Below are 21,907 nucleotides of genomic sequence, written 5' to 3'. Positions count from 1 at the left end.
ACTGCGGGTAAATCTCTTAATAGAAGTTAAGATTAAGGTTTCCCTGTGGATATCTGGATTCATCTTCTTTAAAGTAATGATATTAGGGAAGTGATGAATACAAATGAATATGTTTAAAAGAATTCCATTCTTTGGCATTTAGTGTGAAGACAGAAATATTTGTTATCGCTGGAAATCATGACTCAATCCCCTTGATTGTTTAAAAAAATACACCAAAAATAAAGTATATGAATGGCCATACTTATGATTATGCTACTCAAATATAGAGGAACTTTTTGAAGATTGCCAGTATACCTTTTAAATTCCCTGAATGTCATGCTGACTTTCAGAAGCCTTATGGTGTGTGAAGGATCTCTTTAGAGTTGGACACTATTTGATAGCACAGTGTTACCTGAGTTTTTGAAAAAGGATCTTAAAAGGATTTTAAATTATGGGCATAGTTATTCTAATTCTTCTCTTGTAATGTATCATCCTGCAGTTGAAGCTATGAACATAGCTCTTCGAAAGGTGTGTTTTTGCAATACAGTTGCTACAGGGGCTAGTGCCTTTATATGGCAACTAAAAGGTGAATTGAATGTGAATAACTCGTTAAAGGGAGAGCTCAAACATTCCTTCCAGCACACACCCAGAAAAATAGAAACAAAATACCATGTGGCCCACAGTCCCTGGGTATGTCTGGTTTGTAACAAGAGATTCTTTATCAAGCAAAACAGTATGTAATGACATTTCTCTGGAACCTTCCATAACAATCCACCTTAATGCAGTTTGGAAGATACCTTCCCTACCTTGGGGAATTTCCAGCTAAAGTATATAAAAGAGTCCCCAAATCATTTCCTAATAAAAGTACATTGTGCAGTTTCTGAAGAGTTTACGCTATTTAAAGCATAATCACAACCTCACAGCAGTAACAGGCCTCTGGAAATATTCGTCCTTGGTGTTTATTTTGCTTTCCTTCCTCTAGCTGGGTGTACGACCAAGCCAGGGAGGAGAGGCACCACGAGAAGTGACTTCAGACTCAGGAAGCATCGTTGTGTCTGGCTTGACTCCAGGAGTGGAATATGTCTACACCATCCAAGTCCTGAGAGACGGACAGGAAAGAGATGCGCCAATTGTAAACAAAGTGGTGACACGTAAGAAGAACTCTTTTTCCCTTTTCTATTAGTTTTTAAAACTGTTCCACTTTTTGAAAAAATCTAGTGTCAATATCACTTTTTACTTATGAGAATGGCACAGGGGAGATATCTTATCTTTACTTAAATTATTAATGCTATTCCTGAATTTGGAGTAGCAGGTTCAATTCATGCTTTATATTTTATGGCATCAGAAATGTTCCTTCCATGTCAAGAATATTTATGAACAGGCAAGATGAAAATAATTTCAATAGTATTGCAAAATCATTAATCATAAAAAAAGTCTTTGTAAGAGAACTGCTGCTGTCCATCATGTTTTCATAACGTAACCTATATTTATATGGGAGGGAGGGAGGCAAGAAGCGTGGAAGAGAGGGAGGTAGGGAAGGAGGAAAGATTACACAGGTCAAGAGCTTTGTGTCAGCTTTAACTTTTAAAATTTTCTTTCTCCATAGCATTGTCTCCACCAACAAATTTGCATCTGGAGACAAACCCTGACACTGGAGTGCTCACAGTCTCCTGGGAGAGGAGTACCACCCCAGGTAAGTTTGGGATGGATCACAGGGCAAGTATACACCATACCTTCCCAAGACAAAGATTTTAGAAACTGTTTCTTTCAGACAAAGAAAGGATTCAAATTACAAATGCTCAGCTCTCCATACAGACTATAGCAGTACATGACGTACATCATGGGGCAGCCTGCAGGATGCTTTAATCCACGTTGACTTCAATCACAGGAAACAGAACAATCTTACACTAGTCTAGGGGGACAAGGCAGATCCTCACACAGCTGTAGGGCTGAAGAAAAGCGCTGTGGAAGGTGCCTTTTGCTGAGTACGTTAAAAATTGCCAAACAAATGGCTGAAGTCATATTACGTAATTTCCCTTTTGTGAGTTGTTACAGAGCCTAAGTTTATTATTCCCTGAAGTTTTATGAATGTTTTGTCATGAGTTGCACCACAAATATTTAAGGGTGATGAAAGGCAGAAATACCTTCGTTTTACAGAATAAGAAAACTGAGACTTAGAAAAAATTGGCCTACTCATAGTCACACATTTTAAATGTTACAAAACTGGGATTGTAACTTAAGTTTGTAGACTCCTTCTCACACCCAACATCACATATTTGGAATGTAATTTTTTAAAATTATATTCTATGCAAACTGAAAAATTTGATTAAGGGGTTTCTTGACCATTTTTAAAGCTTTAAATGAAGCATTTGTCTAAATTCCTTGTTCATATATATTTGAAAAGTATTTACAAAATGCTAAAATGTATAAAGATAGCTGTAATAATAGTCAAATAGCACGATGTACTATGGCAATAACAGGAAATTTTAGACATTCATTACTTTGGCCAAAACCACATGGAAGTCTCACAAAACTTATGGAGAAAAATCTTAAACAAAAATAGAAGTTCCAATTAATGTTGATTGCATTCTAACCTCCTATATTTGTTAATTTAAGGGATATGTTTAGTTTATTCCTTAGCTATTTCTAATTTTACTGTTAAATTATTGTGAAATTTTTGTTAGAAAAAAAAGTACTGTATAGTTCTTATCTTTGCCAGGGCACAGAGCTAAGTCTATCATCTCTAAGTCTGATTAATGTATGCAACCACACAGAAAAAAACTAGCTCAGAATATCTCTTTTAATCTCTCTCTGAAGTAGAATGATTTTGGTAAAGTTTTCATTATCTGCGGAAACATCGTTTAAGCCAAAGCTATACAATTTCCAGCTGAGTTGCTCACAATCTGAAACTTTCAGTTGGCAAGCTTCACGCTTGTTAGCAGCAGGATCATTCATACCTTGTCTCAATGACCCAGCCCACACATTTGGATGATCACTAGCAAGTGTAATGATCTCAATATTTATTTCTCATTCAGTTGGGTTTCCTTGTATTTGCCACATTAGTGTTTACCCTGTTCCTAATGGCAAATGGAATTCTGTCATCTCCTTGCCTTTTATAAAGTTTAATATACTTTCTCATTTTATTTTTAATCTGGCCCTACAGCTCTCTAGTCCTCACTGTTTTTATTTGAATATCTCTCATCCCCCTCAACTCTTTTACTGCCCAATTTCTATGATTCCTGAAGACTTCAACAATCAATACTCTCTCTTTTTTTTTTTTTTTTTTTTGAGACAGAGTCTCGCTGTGTCACCCAGGCTTGGAGTGCAGTGGTGCCATCTCGACTCACTGCAACCTACGCCTCCTGGGCTCAAGCGACTGTCGTGACTCAGCCTTTCGAGTAGCTGGGACCACAGACATGCCCCACCACGTCCAGCTAATTTTTGTATTTTTAGTAGAGATGGGGTTTTACCATGTTGGCCAGGCTGGTGTTGAACTCCCAACCTTAGGTGATCTGCCTGCCTCAACCTCCCAATCAATACTCTTTATAGAATAAGTATCACTACTTTTGTTTTTCGCCTTTTCTCCTTTCTTGGTTCTCTTCCTATAAATCCCATAGTCTCAGACCTTTTAAATTAGGAGAGCTCTCTGAGGAATGTGCTTAAGGTTGAGAGCGATTCCATACTAGGCAGGTAGAAAGGAATATTCCTCAGCTGTCTTCAAATGATTCATTAAGGAAAAGCAGGGTACAGTGGTAGGACCATGGGATTTGGAAATGAAAGCTTTTGGGAATCACTCCCCTGGTTCAAAATTTCCTTTAAAGTGAGGATCTTGGCGGAGGTTGAAGTGAGCCAAGATCGTGCCGCTGCACTCCAGCCTGGGTGATAGAGGGAGACTGTGTCTCAAAAAATAAAAACAAAAAATAAAATAAAGTGAGGATCTTAGTACTGCCTGAAAGGATTGTTGCAAGCATTGAAAGACAGTGACAGTGGAGTCCTCAGCAAATGCCAAGTCCTTCTGCATTCCGCTCTGTGAGTCCGTCATTGGAGTCTAGTTAAATATGCTCTGGCTCACAGATGCTCTGTGCAATAACTTCCTCTTTTCTTTTTCCTCCAGACATTACTGGTTATAGAATTACCACAACCCCTACAAACGGCCAGCAGGGATATTCTTTGGAAGAAGTGGTCCATGCTGATCAGAGCTCCTGCACTTTTGATAACCTGAGTCCCGGCCTGGAGTACAATGTCAGTGTTTACACTGTCAAGGATGACAAGGAAAGTGTCCCTATCTCTGATACCATCATCCCAGGTAATAGAAAAATAAGCTGCTATCCTGAGAGTGGCACTTCCAATAAGAGTGGGGATTAGCACCTTAATCCCTAGACGGTTAAGGGTGTCAAATATAGTTGGGATTTAATTCCGATCTCCCAGCTGCACTCTCCAAAACCAAGAAGTCAAAGCAGCGATTTGGAAAAATGCTTGCTGTTAACACCGCTTTACTGTCTGTGCTTCACTGGGATGCTGTGTGTTGCAGCGAGTATGTAATGGAGTGGCAGCCACGGCTTTAACTCTGTAATGTCCGCTCACATGGAAGTATGACTAAAACACTGTCACGTGTCTGTACTCAGTACTGACAGGCTCAAAGTAATATGGTAAATGCATCCCATCAGTACATTTCTGCCTGATTTTACAGTCCGTATCAATTTCCAACAGCTGCCTATAAAATAGTTTTGTCCTCGTATGTGAGCACGGAAACAGCATTTGGTTGACACGTCCAGTTTTTCATCTTGCAGTTTCAAATCCTTCTTTTTAAAAATTGGATTAAAAAAAAAAAGAAGTAAAAGCCACACCTTCAGGGTGTTCTTTGTTGTGGCTTGAAAGACAACATTGTAAAGGCCTGTCTAAGGATAGGCTTGTTTGTCCATTGGGTTATAACAGAATGAAAGCATTGGACAGTTGTGTCCCCCTTTGGACTCTTCAGAAGAATGCTTTTACTAACGCTAATTACATATGTTGATTATAAATGAACTAAAATAGTGGCAATGGCCTTGACCTTAAGCCTCTTTCCTAAGCCTCAATGTGCTTTTGAATGGCACATTTCACACCATACATTCATAATGCATTAGCATTATGGCCATGATATTGTCATGAGTTTTGTATGGGAGAAAAAATATCAATTTATCACCTAATTATTATTATTTTTTAACCTTCTTCATGCAAGCTTATTTTCTACTAAAACAGTTTTGGAATTATTAAATAATACTGATACTTACTTCATACACTTATTTCAGATACTTATTAAACATTGCTGATGCTTACTTCAGATACTATGTCTAGGCTCTAAGAATGGTTTTGACATCCTAAACAGGCATATGATTTTTAGGAATCTGAACAGCTCAAATTGTACCCTTTAAGGACATTTTCAAAATGCAAAAACAAAACAAAACAAACAAAAAAAATCCCTAAAAGAATATTGTAACCTGTTTTATTCTTCCAGGGAAGCAAACTGTTCATGATGCTTAGGAAGTCTTTTCAGAGAATTTAAAACAGATTGCATATTACCATCATTGCTTTAACATTCCATCAATGTTACTACTGGTAACCTGATATACACTGCTTTATTTTTTCCTCTTTTTTTGCCTCTATTTTCCTTTTGCCCCCCACCCCCTTTGCTTTGTAACTCAATAGAGGTGCCCCAACTCACTGACCTAAGCTTTGTTGATATAACCGATTCAAGCATCGGCCTGAGGTGGACCCCGCTAAACTCTTCCACCATTATTGGGTACCGCATCACAGTAGTTGCGGCAGGAGAAGGTATCCCTATTTTTGAAGATTTTGTGGACTCCTCAGTAGGATACTACACAGTCACAGGGCTGGAGCCGGGCATTGACTATGATATCAGCGTTATCACTCTCATTAATGGCGGCGAGAGTGCCCCTACTACACTGACACAACAAACGGGTGAATTTCGAAAACTTCTGTGTTTGAGACATAGATGGTGTTGCATGCTGCCACCAGTTACTCTGGTTAAATATGGATGTTTTAAGGGGGAAGTCAGCAATTGGCCAAAGATTAAGACAGGGTGGACTATGGGGATAAGGAATCAAATGCATCTGCTAAACATATGCAAGTATTTTTCAGTACACTCTCATTTAAACCACAAGTAGATATAGAGCTAGAAAAATTCAGATGTCTGTTCTGTTAACTATAAAATAGCAAATGTTCATTCAATTTGGAGACCTAGAATTTTTCTTCTTAAATACCAAACACGAATACCAAATTGTATAAGCACCAATTAATTATAAGAAATATATCTCCAAAATGTACCATCATGCTCTTCCTTCTACCCTTTGATAAACTCTACCATGTTCCTTCTTTGTAGCTAAAAACCCATCAAAATTTAAGGTAGAGTGTTTTGAGGTAGGAGAAAAGTAAATTTGGGAGCATTCTAGGTTTCGTTGCTGTCACTAGGTAAAGAAACACCTCTTTAACCACAGTCTGGGGACATGCATGCAACATTTTAAAGGTTCTCTGCTGTGCATGGGAAAAGAAACATGCTGAGAACCAATTTGCATGAACACTTTTCACTTGTAAGTAGAATTCACTGAATGGACTTGTAGCTCTAGACATCTCACATGGGGGGAAGTTTAGGACCCTCTTGTCTTTTTGTCTGTGTGCATGTATCTTTGTAAAGTACCGCTATGTTTCTCTTTGCTGTGTGGCGACTTAAGCCTCTTCAGCCTGGGATAAAATAATCTGCAGTGGTATTAATAATGTACATAAAGTCAACATATTTGAAAGTAGATTAAAATTATTTTTTTAAATATATCGATGGTGGCAAAAAGGTTAAAGGGGGCCTAACAGTACTGTGTGTAGTGTTTTATTTTTAACAGTAGTACACTATGACTTAAAATAGATTTAGATTAGACTGTTTGCATGATTATGATTCTGTTTCCTTTATGCATGAAATATTGGTTTTACCTTTCCAGCTACTTCGTTAGCTTTAATTTTAAAATTATGTTAAATGAGTCTTCCTTCTTGTTCGAAACCAGCTGTTCCTCCTCCCACTGACCTGCGATTCACCAACATTGGTCCAGACACCATGCGTGTCACCTGGGCTCCACCCCCATCCATTGATTTGACCAACTTCCTGGTGCGTTACTCACCTGTGAAAAATGAGGAAGATGTTGCAGAGTTGTCAATTTCTCCTTCAGACAATGCAGTGGTCTTAACAAGTAAGCAGTCGAATGTATCTGTTCCATAAATATTAACCCAGAGCATAGCAAATGAATTCTGAGTTCTCAAGTAGGAGCAGCTAAAAGCAAGACAGCTGCAACCAAGCTACAAACTAAACTCCAAATTCAATGTACAGCTCCATAAATTTGAAAGCTGTAATGTTTGTTGCTATCTTAATATACTTTTGATATCTACAGCTTTTAAAAAAATCATAGTGGAAAAACACCAGCAGGAAAGTTCCATGACTTTAAACAAACTCCGCTTCCAAATAAGCAGATAAAAATAAGTGAATATCAAGAGAAATTACATGACTAAATGTAAATCTTTAGAGAAAAAAATGAGAACTGAAAATAGTGTCATTATGCGTGCTTTATTCTCATTTTTATAAAAAAAGTGTCAGTAGTTGATTTAGGATTTGAATACTTAGAAAAGTGACTGATTGCTTGGGCTAGATTAGGATGTTGTTTTGAAGAGAGTCAGAAGTTTAATTTGTACTTCAAAAAGAATCTGTTAGAAGGATTTCTCAGAAGGCTGAGAGCTCAGAAAAAAAAAAAAACTGACATTAAATAAACAACAACAATTTATGGAAATTGTCTCTTTCTAGTCCCAACCATTATAGAATAGACATCTTTTGTTAAAGAATCAAACAGTAGGCTGCAAGATGGTGCTGTGTTTCACATAAACAGTGCTTTTTATTATTTTCACTGTAATAGTCAAATATATAACAACAGCAAAAGATTCTACATAAGGGAAAAATAGCTTACATTTAGGTACATTAACAAATATTAGTCTGAAAACATCTTCTACCTTTCAAACATAATTTAGACAATGAAACACAAAGAAGAGCAGCTTGACGTGACCATAATCTTGGTTTCTTACTTTGTGGCTGAGGGCAAGAATATCTTTATTTGGCATATCCACCACCCCAGGGCTATTGCTTCTGTTCTAGAGCAGCCTGTAATCACTAATTACAGCATCACCCAGTATACAAGCCCCTGTATCACAATGTCTGCCCCTTAGCCATAGACCTGTCACATGTTAATCATGTGTTCTAAGACCTTATTATAATCCTAATGCTACAAATGACCTCAAGGTAGCCTCTCTCCCTCCTGGCAAAGTCATTATTATCCTCTTTTAAAGATGAAGCAAGCCAGGTGCAGTGGCTCTTGCCTGTATAATCCCAGCACTTTGGGAGGCTGAGGTGGGCCAATTGCTTGAACCCAGGAGTTCGAGACCAGCCTGGGCAACACAGTGAGACCACATCTCTAAAAAAAATACAAAAATTAGCCGGGCATGGTCATGCACACCTGTGGTCTCAGCTATGTCGGAAGTTGAGATAGGAAGGTCACCTGAGCCTGGGGAGGTTGAGGTTGCAGCAAGCCATGATCATGCCACTGCACTCCAACCTGGGTGACAAACTGAGACCCTGTCTCAAAAAAAAAAACAAAAAACAAACACGAAGCAGTTGAGGTCCCCAATGGTTGAGTAAATTGCCACTGGCCAGCTAGTAAGGTGGAAATGGAATCCAAGCATCTGGTCCTCCAGTCTGGCACTTTTCCAAACTTTGCAGGAGGCTTTACAGAAACGCTGAAGGGCAAATGGTGTGCAGGGGAATGAGGGTTTAGTGAGTAGGAGTTCCAAGTTTAGAAACCTCACTCTCTGTACCTTTTAGATATACAAATACTTACCATATGTTACAATTCCTCTAGTATTCAGTACAGTAACATGCTGCACAGGCTAGTAGCCTAGGAGCAGTAGGCTAGACCATATAGCTTATAGCTTAGGTGTGTCATAGGCTCTACCATCTAGACCATATAGCTTATAGCTTAGGTGTGTCGTAGGCTCTGCCATCTAGACCATATAGCTTATAGCTTAGGTGTGTCGTAGGCTCTGCCATCTAGACCATATAGCTTATAGCTTAGGTGTGTCGTAGGCTCTGCCATCTAGACCATATAGCTTATAGCTTAGGTGTGTCGTAGGCTCTGCCATCTAGACCATATAGCTTATAGCTTAGGTGTGTCGTAGGCTCTGCCATCTAGACCATATAGCTTATAGCTTAGGTGTGTCGTAGGCTCTGCCATCTAGACCATATAGCTTATAGCTTAGGTGTGTCGTAGGCTCTGCCATCTAGACCATATAGCTTATAGCTTAGGTGTGTCGTAGGCTCTGCCATCTAGACCATATAGCTTATAGCTTAGGTGTGTCGTAGGCTCTGCCATCTAGACCATATAGCTTATAGCTTAGGTGTGTCGTAGGCTCTACCATCTAGGTGTTTTTTGTTTTTTTTTTTTTGAGACGGAGTCTCCCTCTGTTGCCCAGTACAATAGCACGATTTTGGCTCACTGCAACCTCCAACTCCCAGGCTCAAGGGATTTGCCTCAGCCTCCCGAGTAACTGGGATTACAGGCATGAGCCACCAGGTCCGGCTAATTTTTTTGTATTTTTAGTAGAGGTGGGGTTTCACCATGTTGGCCAGGCTGGTTTTGAACTCCTGACCTCAAGTGATCCACCCTCCTTGGCCTCCCAAAGTGCTGGGATTACAAGCCCATCTAGGTTTGTATAGGTACACTCTATGATGCTTACACAATAAAATCACCAAATCACACACTTATCAAAATGTATCTCTATCATTAAGCTATGCATGATTGTGTATCAAAATGGAAGAAGAGGCCGGGCACAGTGGCTCACGCCTGTAATCCCAGCACTTGGAGAGGCCAAGGCGGGCAGATCACGAGGTCAAGATTTCTAGTCCAAGCCTCGCCAACACAGTGAAGGCCTGTCTCTATTACAAATACAAAACTTAGCCAGGCATGGTGGCAGGCACCTGTAATCCCAGCTACTCCGGAGTCTGAGGCAGGAGAATCACTTGAACCCACGAGGCAGAGGTTTCAGTGAGCCAAGATCACACCACTGCACTCTAGCCTGGGCAACACAGTGAAAGTCTGTCTCAAAAAAAAAAAAAAAAAAAAAAAAAGGAAGAAGAGACTCAGGGATGTATATTTAATTTTTAAAAAACTATTCTGCTCTCATTTTAATATGGCAGAACCGATTGCTTTCTCTTGAAGTGTGGCTTTTTTCCAGTAAAGGTTAATTGCTAAGACCACCAGTGCTGGCCTGGGTCAATCCCTGTATGATCCTGGGCAAGTAAATTAAAGAAGATAACTTCTCTGTGCCTCAGTATTTTTTGTTGTTATTGTTTTTTGGTTTTTTGTCATTTACAAAATGGAGATAATTGTAAATCAAATTTTTAGAGGTGATAGGTTTGCTCATTTCTTGAATGCGGTGATGGTCTCCCAAGTCACACATATGTAAAAACCCATCAAATCACTTTAAACATATGCAGTACATTGTATGGCAAGAAAATTGCTTTTAAAAGTAGCAAACTACCTCTCAGGGTTGTTGTGAGGCATCAGTGGCAATCCATAGCACCACAGCCAGGATTATCATGCGCCCTCCAGGGACATACCCTCAGGTGGATGCGAGAAATATCCAGTTGTTGCAGCAACTTCGTCCCACTTGAAATCCAGCTGAGTCATCTAATTACAGACCTTCGCCAGGTCTGTTCAGTGAACACTTTGCCTTAGTGTTCACTTACGTGTAAGTAGGATTTAGGACTGGACATTTGGACATTTCATCAGTTGAAACAGTCCTGGGCGCGCTTTGGTTTCTCACGCTTTCAAGCACAGTTTTAAAATAAGCCCCACTTGCCCTTTCAGATCTCCTGCCTGGTACAGAATATGTAGTGAGTGTCTCCAGTGTCTATGAACAACACGAGAGCACACCTCTTAGAGGAAGACAGAAAACAGGTAAGTGGTGTTGGCAGTATGACTATGCAGTCATACTGGATAAAGTCAAAAGTATGACTTTTGCCTACCAATGCTGCATAACAAATGAAATACATCTCCATTTTTTGTGGTCGTGGTGTGTGCACTTTTGTCATCACAGTATGACTTTACCACTGGTCTGAAAAACTAAAAGATACCTTACTCAACAATCACCTAGACTTTCAGTCACTAACAAATTAATCCAGAAATTTGTTGTCTGTCCTTTTAAAAAACATTTCCTAAGAAGATCTTTGTTATTTAGATTTAGCGGACATTCCTTTTCATTAGGTGGCTCTGTCTAATGGCTGACCCAACACTCATTGTCATCTATTTTTCTTCCTTTACTAACCCAGCAAGTTTACTTTTTACTTAATATGAATTTACTAGAAGGAAGTTGAATTGAACCTCATAAATATTATGTACTTAAATATGAATGCTTCTTTTAATTTTTTCTTTAAAAAGATACAGTTTAGTGTATTAATTAATTTATTTATAGTCTACTTGCTTCCAAAAAGGACTTACGATATCTTAGTTTGGTTTCTTATTGAATAGAACTAGTAAATGCTGTAACTAAAACAGAAATTTGCTGGAAGTCCCAGAGACTAAGTGGTTTAAATTTACAACAAACTCTGAATTTTTGTGCATTTTTCAAAAATGCATTTTTCAAAAATGTCAATTCATGAGGAATTATCAGCATTGTAATTTGTCTGGGATAATGTCTTTAGTTTCAGAAAGTTTTGTGTTTGGCATCATTACCACTCTGTTGACATATACATTCCCTCTTGAGCTTAGGAGGCTTCTCTGAGAGTCAAACATTTACCTTGAGAGTGGGCAGATCTTGCTTTACTTGGAAGGATACACTTACAGGATAGAAACATAGAATACTTAAACACTGAAGAATTTGAAAATGTCAATTCTCAGAAGATCTTGAACACTTATCTCCAAATGTAACACAGAAACCTACTGTAATAACCCCTAAAAATTGCTTGAATTACTTAGCAAAAGAAAAAAATGAGTGCTTGAGCTGGCTATTTTGAAGTGAGTCAATTTAAGATTTTAAAATTCATATGTAGCTTAGAATCAGTACATCTTGCTCTGAGGTTTATGGCAAATCATGGTATTGATGAGACAGGAATGAAATGTTGGATGTACGTTAATTTCCCCTACACCTTCTTCACTTCCTAAACTGGTGGTATCTTTTCTTCTTTTTTCTCTTCCTCCCCTGGGTGGGAACAACAGGTCTTGATTCCCCAACTGGCATTGACTTTTCTGATATTACCGCCAACTCTTTTACTGTGCACTGGATTGCTCCTCGAGCCACCATCACTGGCTACAGGATCCGCCATCACCCTGAGCACGTTAGCGGGAGACCTCGAGAAGATCGGGTGCCCCCCTCTCGGAATTCCATCACCCTCACCAACCTCACTCCAGGCACAGAGTATGTGGTCAGCATCGTTGCTCTTAATGGCAGAGAGGAAAGTCCCTTATTGATTGGCCAACAATCAACAGGTAACTTGTTTTCTGGTCTGCAAAGAAACTCAGAAGACTTTCCTACCCAGTTGGTAGATTCTGTAAAGTAGCTTGCTGTTGTCTGTCATCAGCTCTTTTAAAAAAAAAAAAAAAAAAAAAAAAAGATCACTGTCATGGGACACGGAGAGGAAAGGGAATGTGTGGAGAAACACCTCTCTTAGAATATGGTAAAGAAGTCCAGGCATGGTAGCAGTAAAGAAGATCATTTTTTTCCTCTCAAGAAATTTCTCACTTGATTTGGGCATTTATGCATTTCTAATAACACAAGTTTTATTGAAAATGTAGAAAATTGGCCAGATGTGGTGGCTCACGCCTGTAATCTCAGCACTTTGGGAGGCCGAGGTGGGCAGATCACTTGAGGTCAGAAGTTCAAGACCAGCCTGGCCAACACAGTGAAACCCCATCTGTACTAAATATACAAAAATTAGCAAGGTGTGGTGGCATGTACCTGTAATTCCCGCTACTCGGGAGGCTGAGGCAGGAGAATCTTTGAACCCGGGAGGCAAAGGTTGCAGTGAGCTGAGATCAAGCCATTGCACTCCAGCCTGCGTGACAGAGCAAGACCTTGTCTCAAAAAAAAAAAAAAAAAGGGGGGGGGGGCCAGGTGCAATGGCTCACGCTTCTGATCCTAGCACTGTGGGAGGCCAAGGCGGGTGGATCACGAGGTCATGAGATCGGGACCATCCTGGCCAACATGGTGAAACCCTGTCTCTACTAAAAATACAAAAATTAACTGGGCGTGGTCGCATGCGCCTGTAGTCCCAGCTGCTTCGGAGGCTGAGGCAGGAGAATCACTTGAACCCAGGAGGCGGAGGTTGCAGTAAGCCAAGATTGTTCCACTGCTCTCCATCTTGGCAACAGAGCAAGAATCTGTCTCAAAAAAAAAAAAAAATGTAGAAAACTGAACACTTTTTCAAAGTACCTTTAAAAATATAATTTTAGGGTAACAGTGTCATTGTTCTTAGCAGATAGAGGCTGAAGTACTTAGGGGAATAGTAGCATCATACCTGTATTTTAGTCTCAAGTTGTCAAGCCAGAGACAAATACTTAAGGGAAGGGTATATAGGTGTTCATTGTATTACTTTTTTTTTTCTTCTTTTCCTGAGATGGAGTCTTGCTCTGTCACCCAAGCTGGAGTGCAATGGCAGGATCTCGGCTCACTGCAACCTCTGCCTCCTGGGCTCAAGCAATTCTCCTGCCTCAGTCTCCCAAGTAGCTGGGATTACAGGCGCCCACCACCACTTCCGGCTAATTTTTTTATTTTTAGTAGAGGTGGGATTCCACCATGTTGGCCAGACTGGTTTTGAACTCCTGACCTCAAATGATCTGCCCGCCTCGGCCTCCCAAAGTGCTGGGATTACAGGTGTGAGCCACCACACCCGGCCTTGTATTACATTTTTTTAAACTTTTCTGTAGTTTTGAAATTTTTCCAAACACAATGTTGAGGGAAAAAAATTCTTCCCTAAATTTGAAATAATCATTTTATCACAATTTGAATGGGCTCTGTAACCCCTTATCTTGAATTCGTCATAATATTAAATTCTGCTAATTACACATATTATTTACATTACTGTATGAAGGAATCATTAAGACAATTATTTGGAAAATAAACAAAGAATAAATCTGAGTATTGTTTGAAAATTACGGATGTGAAAAGTTTCCCGTTTTTTTTTCTAGTTTCTGATGTTCCAAGGGACCTGGAAGTTGTTGCTGCGACCCCCACCAGCTTGCTGATCAGCTGGGATGCTCCTGCTGTCACTGTGAGATATTACAGGATCACTTATGGAGAAACAGGTACGGCAGTAAAATGCTATTTTACACTCTGATTAAATCAGACTGTTGTGGATAACCTGAAAGCCCAACAGTGAACAAAGAATTAAAGAAATGTTGGCAAGTCCATTCAATGGAGCCCTGGTTTTTTCCAAGAAAATATGGAAGATATAGATGATATAATTTGTTCTAAAAGCCAAATAAAAAGTTGTTTATATAATACAACTAGAGGGGGAACAGCAGAGTGGAGGAAATAAAAGGATTGTAAATTCACAGACATATTATCGGTGGTGGAAATAAGTGATTTTTATTTTTTCTTCTCTTTACTTTTCTATATTTTCCAAATTTTATTTAACAGGAATTTATTCCGTTAAAATTTTTAAAAAGGACACAATGCGTGCAATCCTGAGTCAGTGGCATTTTAAAGCTGAAATGTTAAAATAGCGCTAACTGTAATTTTCTCTCAATGTTTATACACTTACCAAGGTTTGCTACGTGCATAAGTACCTCTTTCTGTTCAAGAGAGTGCTCTTTAAAAGGGAATAAGCAAGAAGATGTGATTTACGTGCTGCTATAAATGTGGTAATTCAATTAATCAGTAATACCCAAGTAGCTCTAAGCCCCTCACACTCTGAACTAACCCCTTTTCATACAGGAGGAAATAGCCCTGTCCAGGAGTTCACTGTGCCTGGGAGCAAGTCTACAGCTACCATCAGTGGCCTTAAACCTGGAGTCGATTATACCATCACTGTGTATGCTGTCACTGGCCGTGGAGACAGCCCCGCAAGCAGCAAGCCAATTTCCATTAATTACCGAACAGGTACAAACTTCTACTCTGGGGTGACATCAGCTTATTTATTCAGATAGTTTTTTACAATGTTCTCCCAAGGTATTTTTCTCATTGTGGAATAGATTTTCCTTTTTAATGAGACAACAAACTGCAGCTAACACCTGCAGCTAACAGAGTTTTGAGCCAGATAAAGAAGGAAGCACCCCAAGAGCAGGACGTTTTGTCAGTTTTGTTGATCTATTCCACATGTCTGCAATAAGACGGGCATGGAGAGTGTTCAATAAATATTTGTTGGAAAAGAATGGATGAGTTGATAAAGTAGGATGACAGGTATCTGCTTGTGGAATGTAGCTTCTTTGTGGATGAAGCAGCCATCTCAAAAATAGGAAATGGTATTGAGATGCCTGCCCCATCCCTCTAAAAGCTCTCTCTGTGTTCTTTCAAGAAGAAATACCTTTCTCATGTAAGAGATCATTCGAACATATAGCAGACCTAGAGAGGAGGGCTTGCCCAATCTTTTCTCCAAGGACTGGGGCTTCACCGGTTTCTCCCTGCTTTTATATGTAGAAATTGACAAACCATCACAGATGCAAGTGACCGATGTTCAGGACAACAGCATTAGTGTCAAGTGGCTGCCTTCAAGTTCCCCTGTTACTGGTTACAGAGTAACCACCACTCCCAAAAATGGACCAGGACCAACAAAAACTAAAACTGCAGGTCCAGGTAAGAATCATCTGCATCTTGGCCGAGCGTGGTGGCTCATGCCTGTAATCCCAGCACTTTGGGAGGCTGATGCGGGCAGATCACTTGAGGTCAGGAGTTCAAGACCAGCCTGGCCAACATGGCGAAACCTCATCTCTACTAAAAATACAAAAAATTAGCTGGGCATGGTGGCTCCTGCCTGTAATCCCCGCTACTCAGGAGGCTGAGGCAGAATGGCTTGAACCCTGGAGGCAGAGGTTGCAGTGAACCGAGATAGCACCACTGCACTCCAGCCTGGGAAACAGAGTGAGAGACTCCATCTCAGGAAAAAAAAGAATAATCTGCATCTCATATACAACAGGATAGATGGGGTAGCATCTAATATTCTTTTTTATGTAAATGGCTACCTTGTTGTGAGTACTATGTAATTCTTGTCCTATGTCATCATTTTCCCCATTCATGAATTCAGGGCTCAAGATCGTTATCAACCCTCTTCACAGTAGAAGTCTTAAGTGCATTTCTGTTTTAACATGGATAGTTCTATTTAGTGATATGGGCATCTTAAATTATTAAATTCACCCTTCTGGTTTTGTTTATCATTCACATTAAAAAGAGAAATGGCCTAACTGACTTTTTCAGATCCTTTTAGCTATGTTGTCTTTGTTTTTAAATAGAATACTTGTGAAATTAGGATCTTAAGGCAATTTATTAAAGTCAAGTTAATTTTCATTTTTTCTGAGAGCAGTATCACTAATTGTTGGGGGCATCATATTAAGTTTTAGAACTTATCCTTGAGTGTGACTTCACTCCCATATGGTAATTTGTATTAGCAATGAACAGGTTTGTCCAAGAGGAAATCAAAGTCTGACTCCTCCATATTTTTGTTACAATTCTGCAAAAAAAAATTCTAGGCCACCATATGTTCACTACCAAACTCTAGAAGCCACCTGGAGGACTTTATAGTGGATGACGTGGGTATCGTATTTGCTTTTCACTCCCTTTGCAGATCAAACAGAAATGACTATTGAAGGCTTGCAGCCCACAGTGGAGTATGTGGTTAGTGTCTTTGCTCAGAATCCAAGCGGAGAGAGTCAGCCTCTGGTTCAGACTGCAGTAACCAGTACGTAACCACTGCTTGGTTTCCATTTTCAAAGTCGAATTTTGTTCTTGGGTGTCTGAATGCCCGCCACATGTCTTTTGCAATTACATATAGGGAAAGTCAACTTGTTGGTTAGTTTATGTCTTGAGCTGAGCCCTTTACGAACATCTTTTTTCCTTCTCGGTGCCAAGCAAGGAATTTATAGAGAAAGAAGTTGTGAAACTACCATAGTTAGTTGCTGTGCTTTGAATTTCTTTTGCTCAAATGGCCTCAGCGAAATCTTATTTGCCTATAGCAAATCTACAAAAAATTTTCCTAGACCGTCTTTTCTACAACTGGATGGTAAAGCTGATTGAAGTGTGCCTCATGTAGCTGTTATGTTTGGGGCATTTGAAGGACTACGGCTGGACCAGAGTGTACTATAAATGCTTAATAGAGACGAGAAAAGAAGAGTGTAAGAACAATTATAGGGCCAGGCGCAGTGGCTCATGCCTGTAATCCCAGCATTTTGGGAGGCCGAGGCAGGAGGATCACGAGGTCAGGAGTTCAAGACCAGCCTGACCAACATGGTGAAACCCCGCCTCTACTAAAAATACAAAAATTAGCCAGGCGTGGTGGCACGTGCTTATAATCCCAGCTACTAGGAGGCTGAGGCAGGATAATTGCTTGGACCTGGGAGGCAGAAGTTGCAGTGAGCTGAGATCATGCCACTACACCCCAGCCTGGATGATAGAGGGAGACTCCATCTCAAAAAAAAAAAAAAAGAACAATTATAACAATTTGAATCTGACGTTGCAAATCAGCTTTACCACTTCCAAGGTATAGAAAATCCAGGTCTATGAGACTAACATCACATTGTAAAATCAAATGGTAGTAGAATATCTTTAAATTAATATAAATACATTGCCATTGTGGGGACGTTTTGCAGGGTATCTGCTTATCTCACATACACCTATGTTTTAATAAGTGATGCAACATTGCATATTTTCTAAACCAAGAAAGATTAAGCAAGTGTTTAAGTGATTTTCCATTTGACAGTGGGTTAATTGGACTTCGTCAAAGAAAATGGTATCTGCAAAACTGCTTTGCATGTTATAAAAATGCTTATTTCACAACTTGCTTTTCACATAACCTCTTACCATTAATTTGCCTAACAGACATTGATCGCCCTAAAGGACTGGCATTCACTGATGTGGATGTCGATTCCATCAAAATTGCTTGGGAAAGCCCACAGGGGCAAGTTTCCAGGTACAGGGTGACCTACTCGAGCCCTGAGGATGGAATCCATGAGCTATTCCCTGCACCTGATGGTGAAGAAGACACTGCAGAGCTGCAAGGCCTCAGACCGGGTTCTGAGTACACAGTCAGTGTGGTTGCCTTGCACGATGATATGGAGAGCCAGCCCCTGATTGGAACCCAGTCCACAGGTATATGGTTAATTGCACCACCAGGTGCCCATGGGAGCAGCGGCTTTATGCCCTGCTGAATGAATTATACTTCACTGGGCTATTGATTCCCGTGTAAGGGTGAAAAAAATTATTAGGAAAGATCCTCTTTAAAGAGGAATGGTAAGAAACAATAAAACTGAGGTGATATTTAAGTAAACAAGTCTGATAAAAAGAAATTTTGGAGTATCTTGGCTTATAAACAAGACCATAAAACGAGACGTTTGAAGAGGATACTAAAATTGTGGATTATTTCCTAAGCTCTGACTCCCTGTGATTACCCTCACTATGTATAAAGGAAAGAAGTTTGGCATCATACAGCTTACTTATAAAAAGGAACCCAAACTGGGGCATTTCATAGCAGCATGATTCTGAGCACACATGGGTAAGACCTTTCTTCTCTGGTTAGATGTCATGCGCTGGTGTATAATTAGCTTAAATGATTGTGATTCAGACACATAGGAAACAATCAATAGGGCAATTGCTTTCCATAATACTTTAGCTCTTGTGCTTTATTTCTGAAGCAGAGTAGAATGCTAAAGATGTATCCTAGTGACAGCATAAACCCTAGAGGTGACAGTCTGTATTATTGCTTTTCGCTTCTCTTTTCTGCTTCTGTTGGGAGCCAATTTTCTTCTTATGCCGCATTACAGAGAGAACATCAAATTTAGCAGCCATATCTGTCATAGGGTCCAAATAAAGAGACAATAAAAACATTATTCTCTCTTTTTTGGATGGAATACTGTGTGAAATGGTTATCCATACAAAGATACTTTATGTAGAAAAAGGAGGCCGGGTGCAGTGGCTCACACATGTAATCCCAGTGCTTTGGGAGGTCAAGGTGGGAGCATTGCTTGAGGCCAGGAGTTCGTGATCAGCCTGGGCAATGAAGTGAGACCCCATCTCTACAAAAAATATGAAAAAATTAGCCAGGTGTGGTGACACATGCCTGTAGTCCCAGCTAGTCAAGAGGGTGAGGTACAGGATCGCTTGAGCCTATGAGTTCAAGGCTGCGATGAGCTATGACAGCTCCACTGCACTGCAGCCTGGATGACAGAGCAAGACCCTGTTTCTAAGTTAATTAAAAATTTTAAGAAAGAAAAAGGGCTACTGCTTATTTTTCCATACAAAGGGAAAATAAATCATAATGGTCAATAAGGCAATATAACTTTTTTTTAAGGGAAAGCAAAAAAACTTCTAAAACCTAAAATCTCTTAGAGTTCTGGCATTTATCCAAATGTTTTCAGTGATTCTGAGAATTGGTGGATATAAAACACATTTCTCAGCAAACACTTTCTTCATTTTACATCCCTTATTGTACTTTCTCGTACTGAATCTTTGCTTGACCAGGGAACCCACCTAACCCAACAAGAACAATCCATTCTACTTCTTGGAACCCACTTTATTTTCCTTTTTCCCCATTTCCTATAAGATAACCTCTAACCAATGACAATCCCGACAGCTATTCCTGCACCAACTGACCTGAAGTTCACTCAGGTCACACCAACGAGCCTGAGCGCCCAGTGGACACCACCCAATGTTCAGCTCACTGGATATCGAGTACGGGTGACCCCCAAGGAGAAGACCGGACCAATGAAAGAAATCAACCTTGCTCCTGACAGCTCATCCGTGGTTGTATCAGGACTTATGGTAAGACGTGACCTTTGTTCATTGGAATAAAGATGGAGACCATGTCTAATACAGTTTCTAAGGTGGTGAAAATATAATGTAATAATAAATCTAACTATTCTTTTCCTGTGCATCAAATACTCTTATTGTAACTTCATATCAATAGAATTCCTTTATGTTGACCTAAGTTTTCCAGGTAACCATTGGGACAGAATTTTATAAACAGCTTTGGATTTTGTTCAGCTCTTTTAGATGTATTGTGCTTATTTTAAAAGGTTGTGGGGGACAATTTACATATCCATTGCTTGAATGCATAAATCGACTTAGTTATGCATTTTCTGAGCTCTGTTATCTTGGTAAAGAATATTTTACAGTTTGTACCAGTTTACCTTGACCCTACCCTCATTAAAACATTTTAAAAACCTTCCAGACATACATGCAGAAAACTGCTAGGAACCTAGGGGATTGATGTAGCTCTTAACGTAAGGTCAATTTCAGGGGAAACTACAGAAAGATTGTTCAGAGACAAAATGGAACATTCTTTTTGCCTCTCTATGATAAGGAAAAAATTATGATTTGCACCTGTCAGATCATAAAAAAGAAAAATATGCTAATACCCACTTTCCTCATTTTTTTACCAGCTTAGTTTAAGTATGTAATCTATGGCTTACTTAAGCTTAACCGCTAAGAGCATTTTAAAATTGATAAATTAAATACATTGATCACCTGCACTGTAGGAATGAAATCAAGGAATTTACAAGGTTGTGAGTTTTGCTAGTTTGTTTATTTTTTATTTTCTAATCATTGTATTTACCTAATGCTGTAGTGAAACTCCCTGGGTTTCAGTTCATGACACTGCTAACGCTCACCATGCCCTTATTTCTCTAGGTGGCCACCAAATATGAAGTGAGTGTCTATGCTCTTAAGGACACTTTGACAAGCAGACCAGCTCAGGGAGTTGTCACCACTCTAGAGAGTAAGCAATAAAATCTCTTCATATCGACAAACCTTCTGTATAGACCAAAATTAAAGAATGGTAAATCAGCAAGGTTCAGTGGCTCATGCCTAAAATCCTAGCACTTTGGGAAGCTGAGGTGGGAGCATCACTTGAGGCCAGGAGTTTCAGACCAACCTGGGCAATATAGTAAGGCCCTGTCTCTTAAAATAAATAAATAAATAAATAAATAAATAAATAAATAAATAAATAAATAAATAAATAAATAAATAAATAAAAAATGCTTTTTAAGCTATATATGTTAACAGTGGAATGAGTCCTAATTTGAAAATCAATTTGATTGTCTTTTTGACGCATGACTGTCATCTTTTATACTCCTTCAGAAAGGGGTCTACTGACCCATAAAATGGAATCACTTCATCAGCTTATAATGTTGATGTTATGGACTAGGACTGACATCTAGTTTATGCTCTACTTGTTAGAATTTGTTTTCATAGAGCTAAGCTTGGGGAGACCCCACTGGCTTCTGCTATATCTTAACAATGCACATTAGGCCATTCTTGCATTACTATAAAGAAATACCTGAGACTGGGTAATTTCTTTTTTTTTTTTTTCTTTTTTTTTTGAGACAGAGTCTCGCTCTGTCGCCCAGGCTGGAGTGCAGTGGCCGGATCTCAGCTCACTGCAAGCTCTGCCTCCCGTGTTCACGCCATTCTCCTGCCTCAGCCTCCCGAGTAGCTGGGACTACAGGCGCCCGCCACCTTGCCCGGCTAGCTTTTTGTATTTTTTAGTAGAGACGGGGTTTCACCGGGTTAGCCAGGATGGTCTCGATCTCCTGACCTTGTGATCCGCCCGTCTTGGCCTCCCAAAGTGCTGAGATTACAGGCTTGAGCCACCACGCCCGGCCGAGACTGGGTAATTTCTAAAGAAAAGAGGCTTAACTGGCTCACA

At 39.7% G+C, this 21,907-nt stretch overlaps 1 protein-coding gene across 11 annotated transcripts in view; it reads left to right on the top strand.

The window, feature by feature from the left end:
• FN1 (fibronectin 1) overlaps positions 1-21,907 on the top strand; it is a 75,713-nt gene that overhangs the window by 37,287 nt on the left and 16,519 nt on the right. For 4 of the 11 annotated variants that reach the window (XM_025404484.1, XM_025404483.1, XM_025404482.1 and 1 more), the window contains exons 22-33: positions 962-1,130; positions 1,586-1,672; positions 4,094-4,285; positions 7,029-7,211; positions 10,929-11,018; positions 12,276-12,545; positions 14,244-14,360; positions 14,992-15,156; positions 15,694-15,849; positions 16,835-16,948; positions 19,835-20,022; positions 20,890-20,977. In XM_025404484.1, coding sequence (XP_025260269.1) covers positions 962-1,130; positions 1,586-1,672; positions 4,094-4,285; positions 7,029-7,211; positions 10,929-11,018; positions 12,276-12,545; positions 14,244-14,360; positions 14,992-15,156; positions 15,694-15,849; positions 16,835-16,948; positions 19,835-20,022; positions 20,890-20,977 — 1,819 coding nt within the window. Of the gene's footprint in view, positions 1-961; positions 1,131-1,585; positions 1,673-4,093; positions 4,286-5,664; positions 5,938-7,028; positions 7,212-10,928; positions 11,019-12,275; positions 12,546-14,243; positions 14,361-14,991; positions 15,157-15,693; positions 15,850-16,834; positions 16,949-18,084; positions 18,355-19,834; positions 20,023-20,889; positions 20,978-21,907 lie in introns of all 11 variants that reach the window. The other 7 variants (XM_025404475.1, XM_025404474.1, XM_025404473.1 and 4 more) reach the window with 3 other exon arrangements.

This window comes from Theropithecus gelada, chromosome 12 (assembly GCF_003255815.1).
Source record: "Theropithecus gelada isolate Dixy chromosome 12, Tgel_1.0, whole genome shotgun sequence".
Taxonomy (NCBI): domain Eukaryota; kingdom Metazoa; phylum Chordata; class Mammalia; order Primates; family Cercopithecidae; genus Theropithecus; species Theropithecus gelada.
This window is presented reverse-complemented; position numbering and strand designations above follow the sequence as displayed.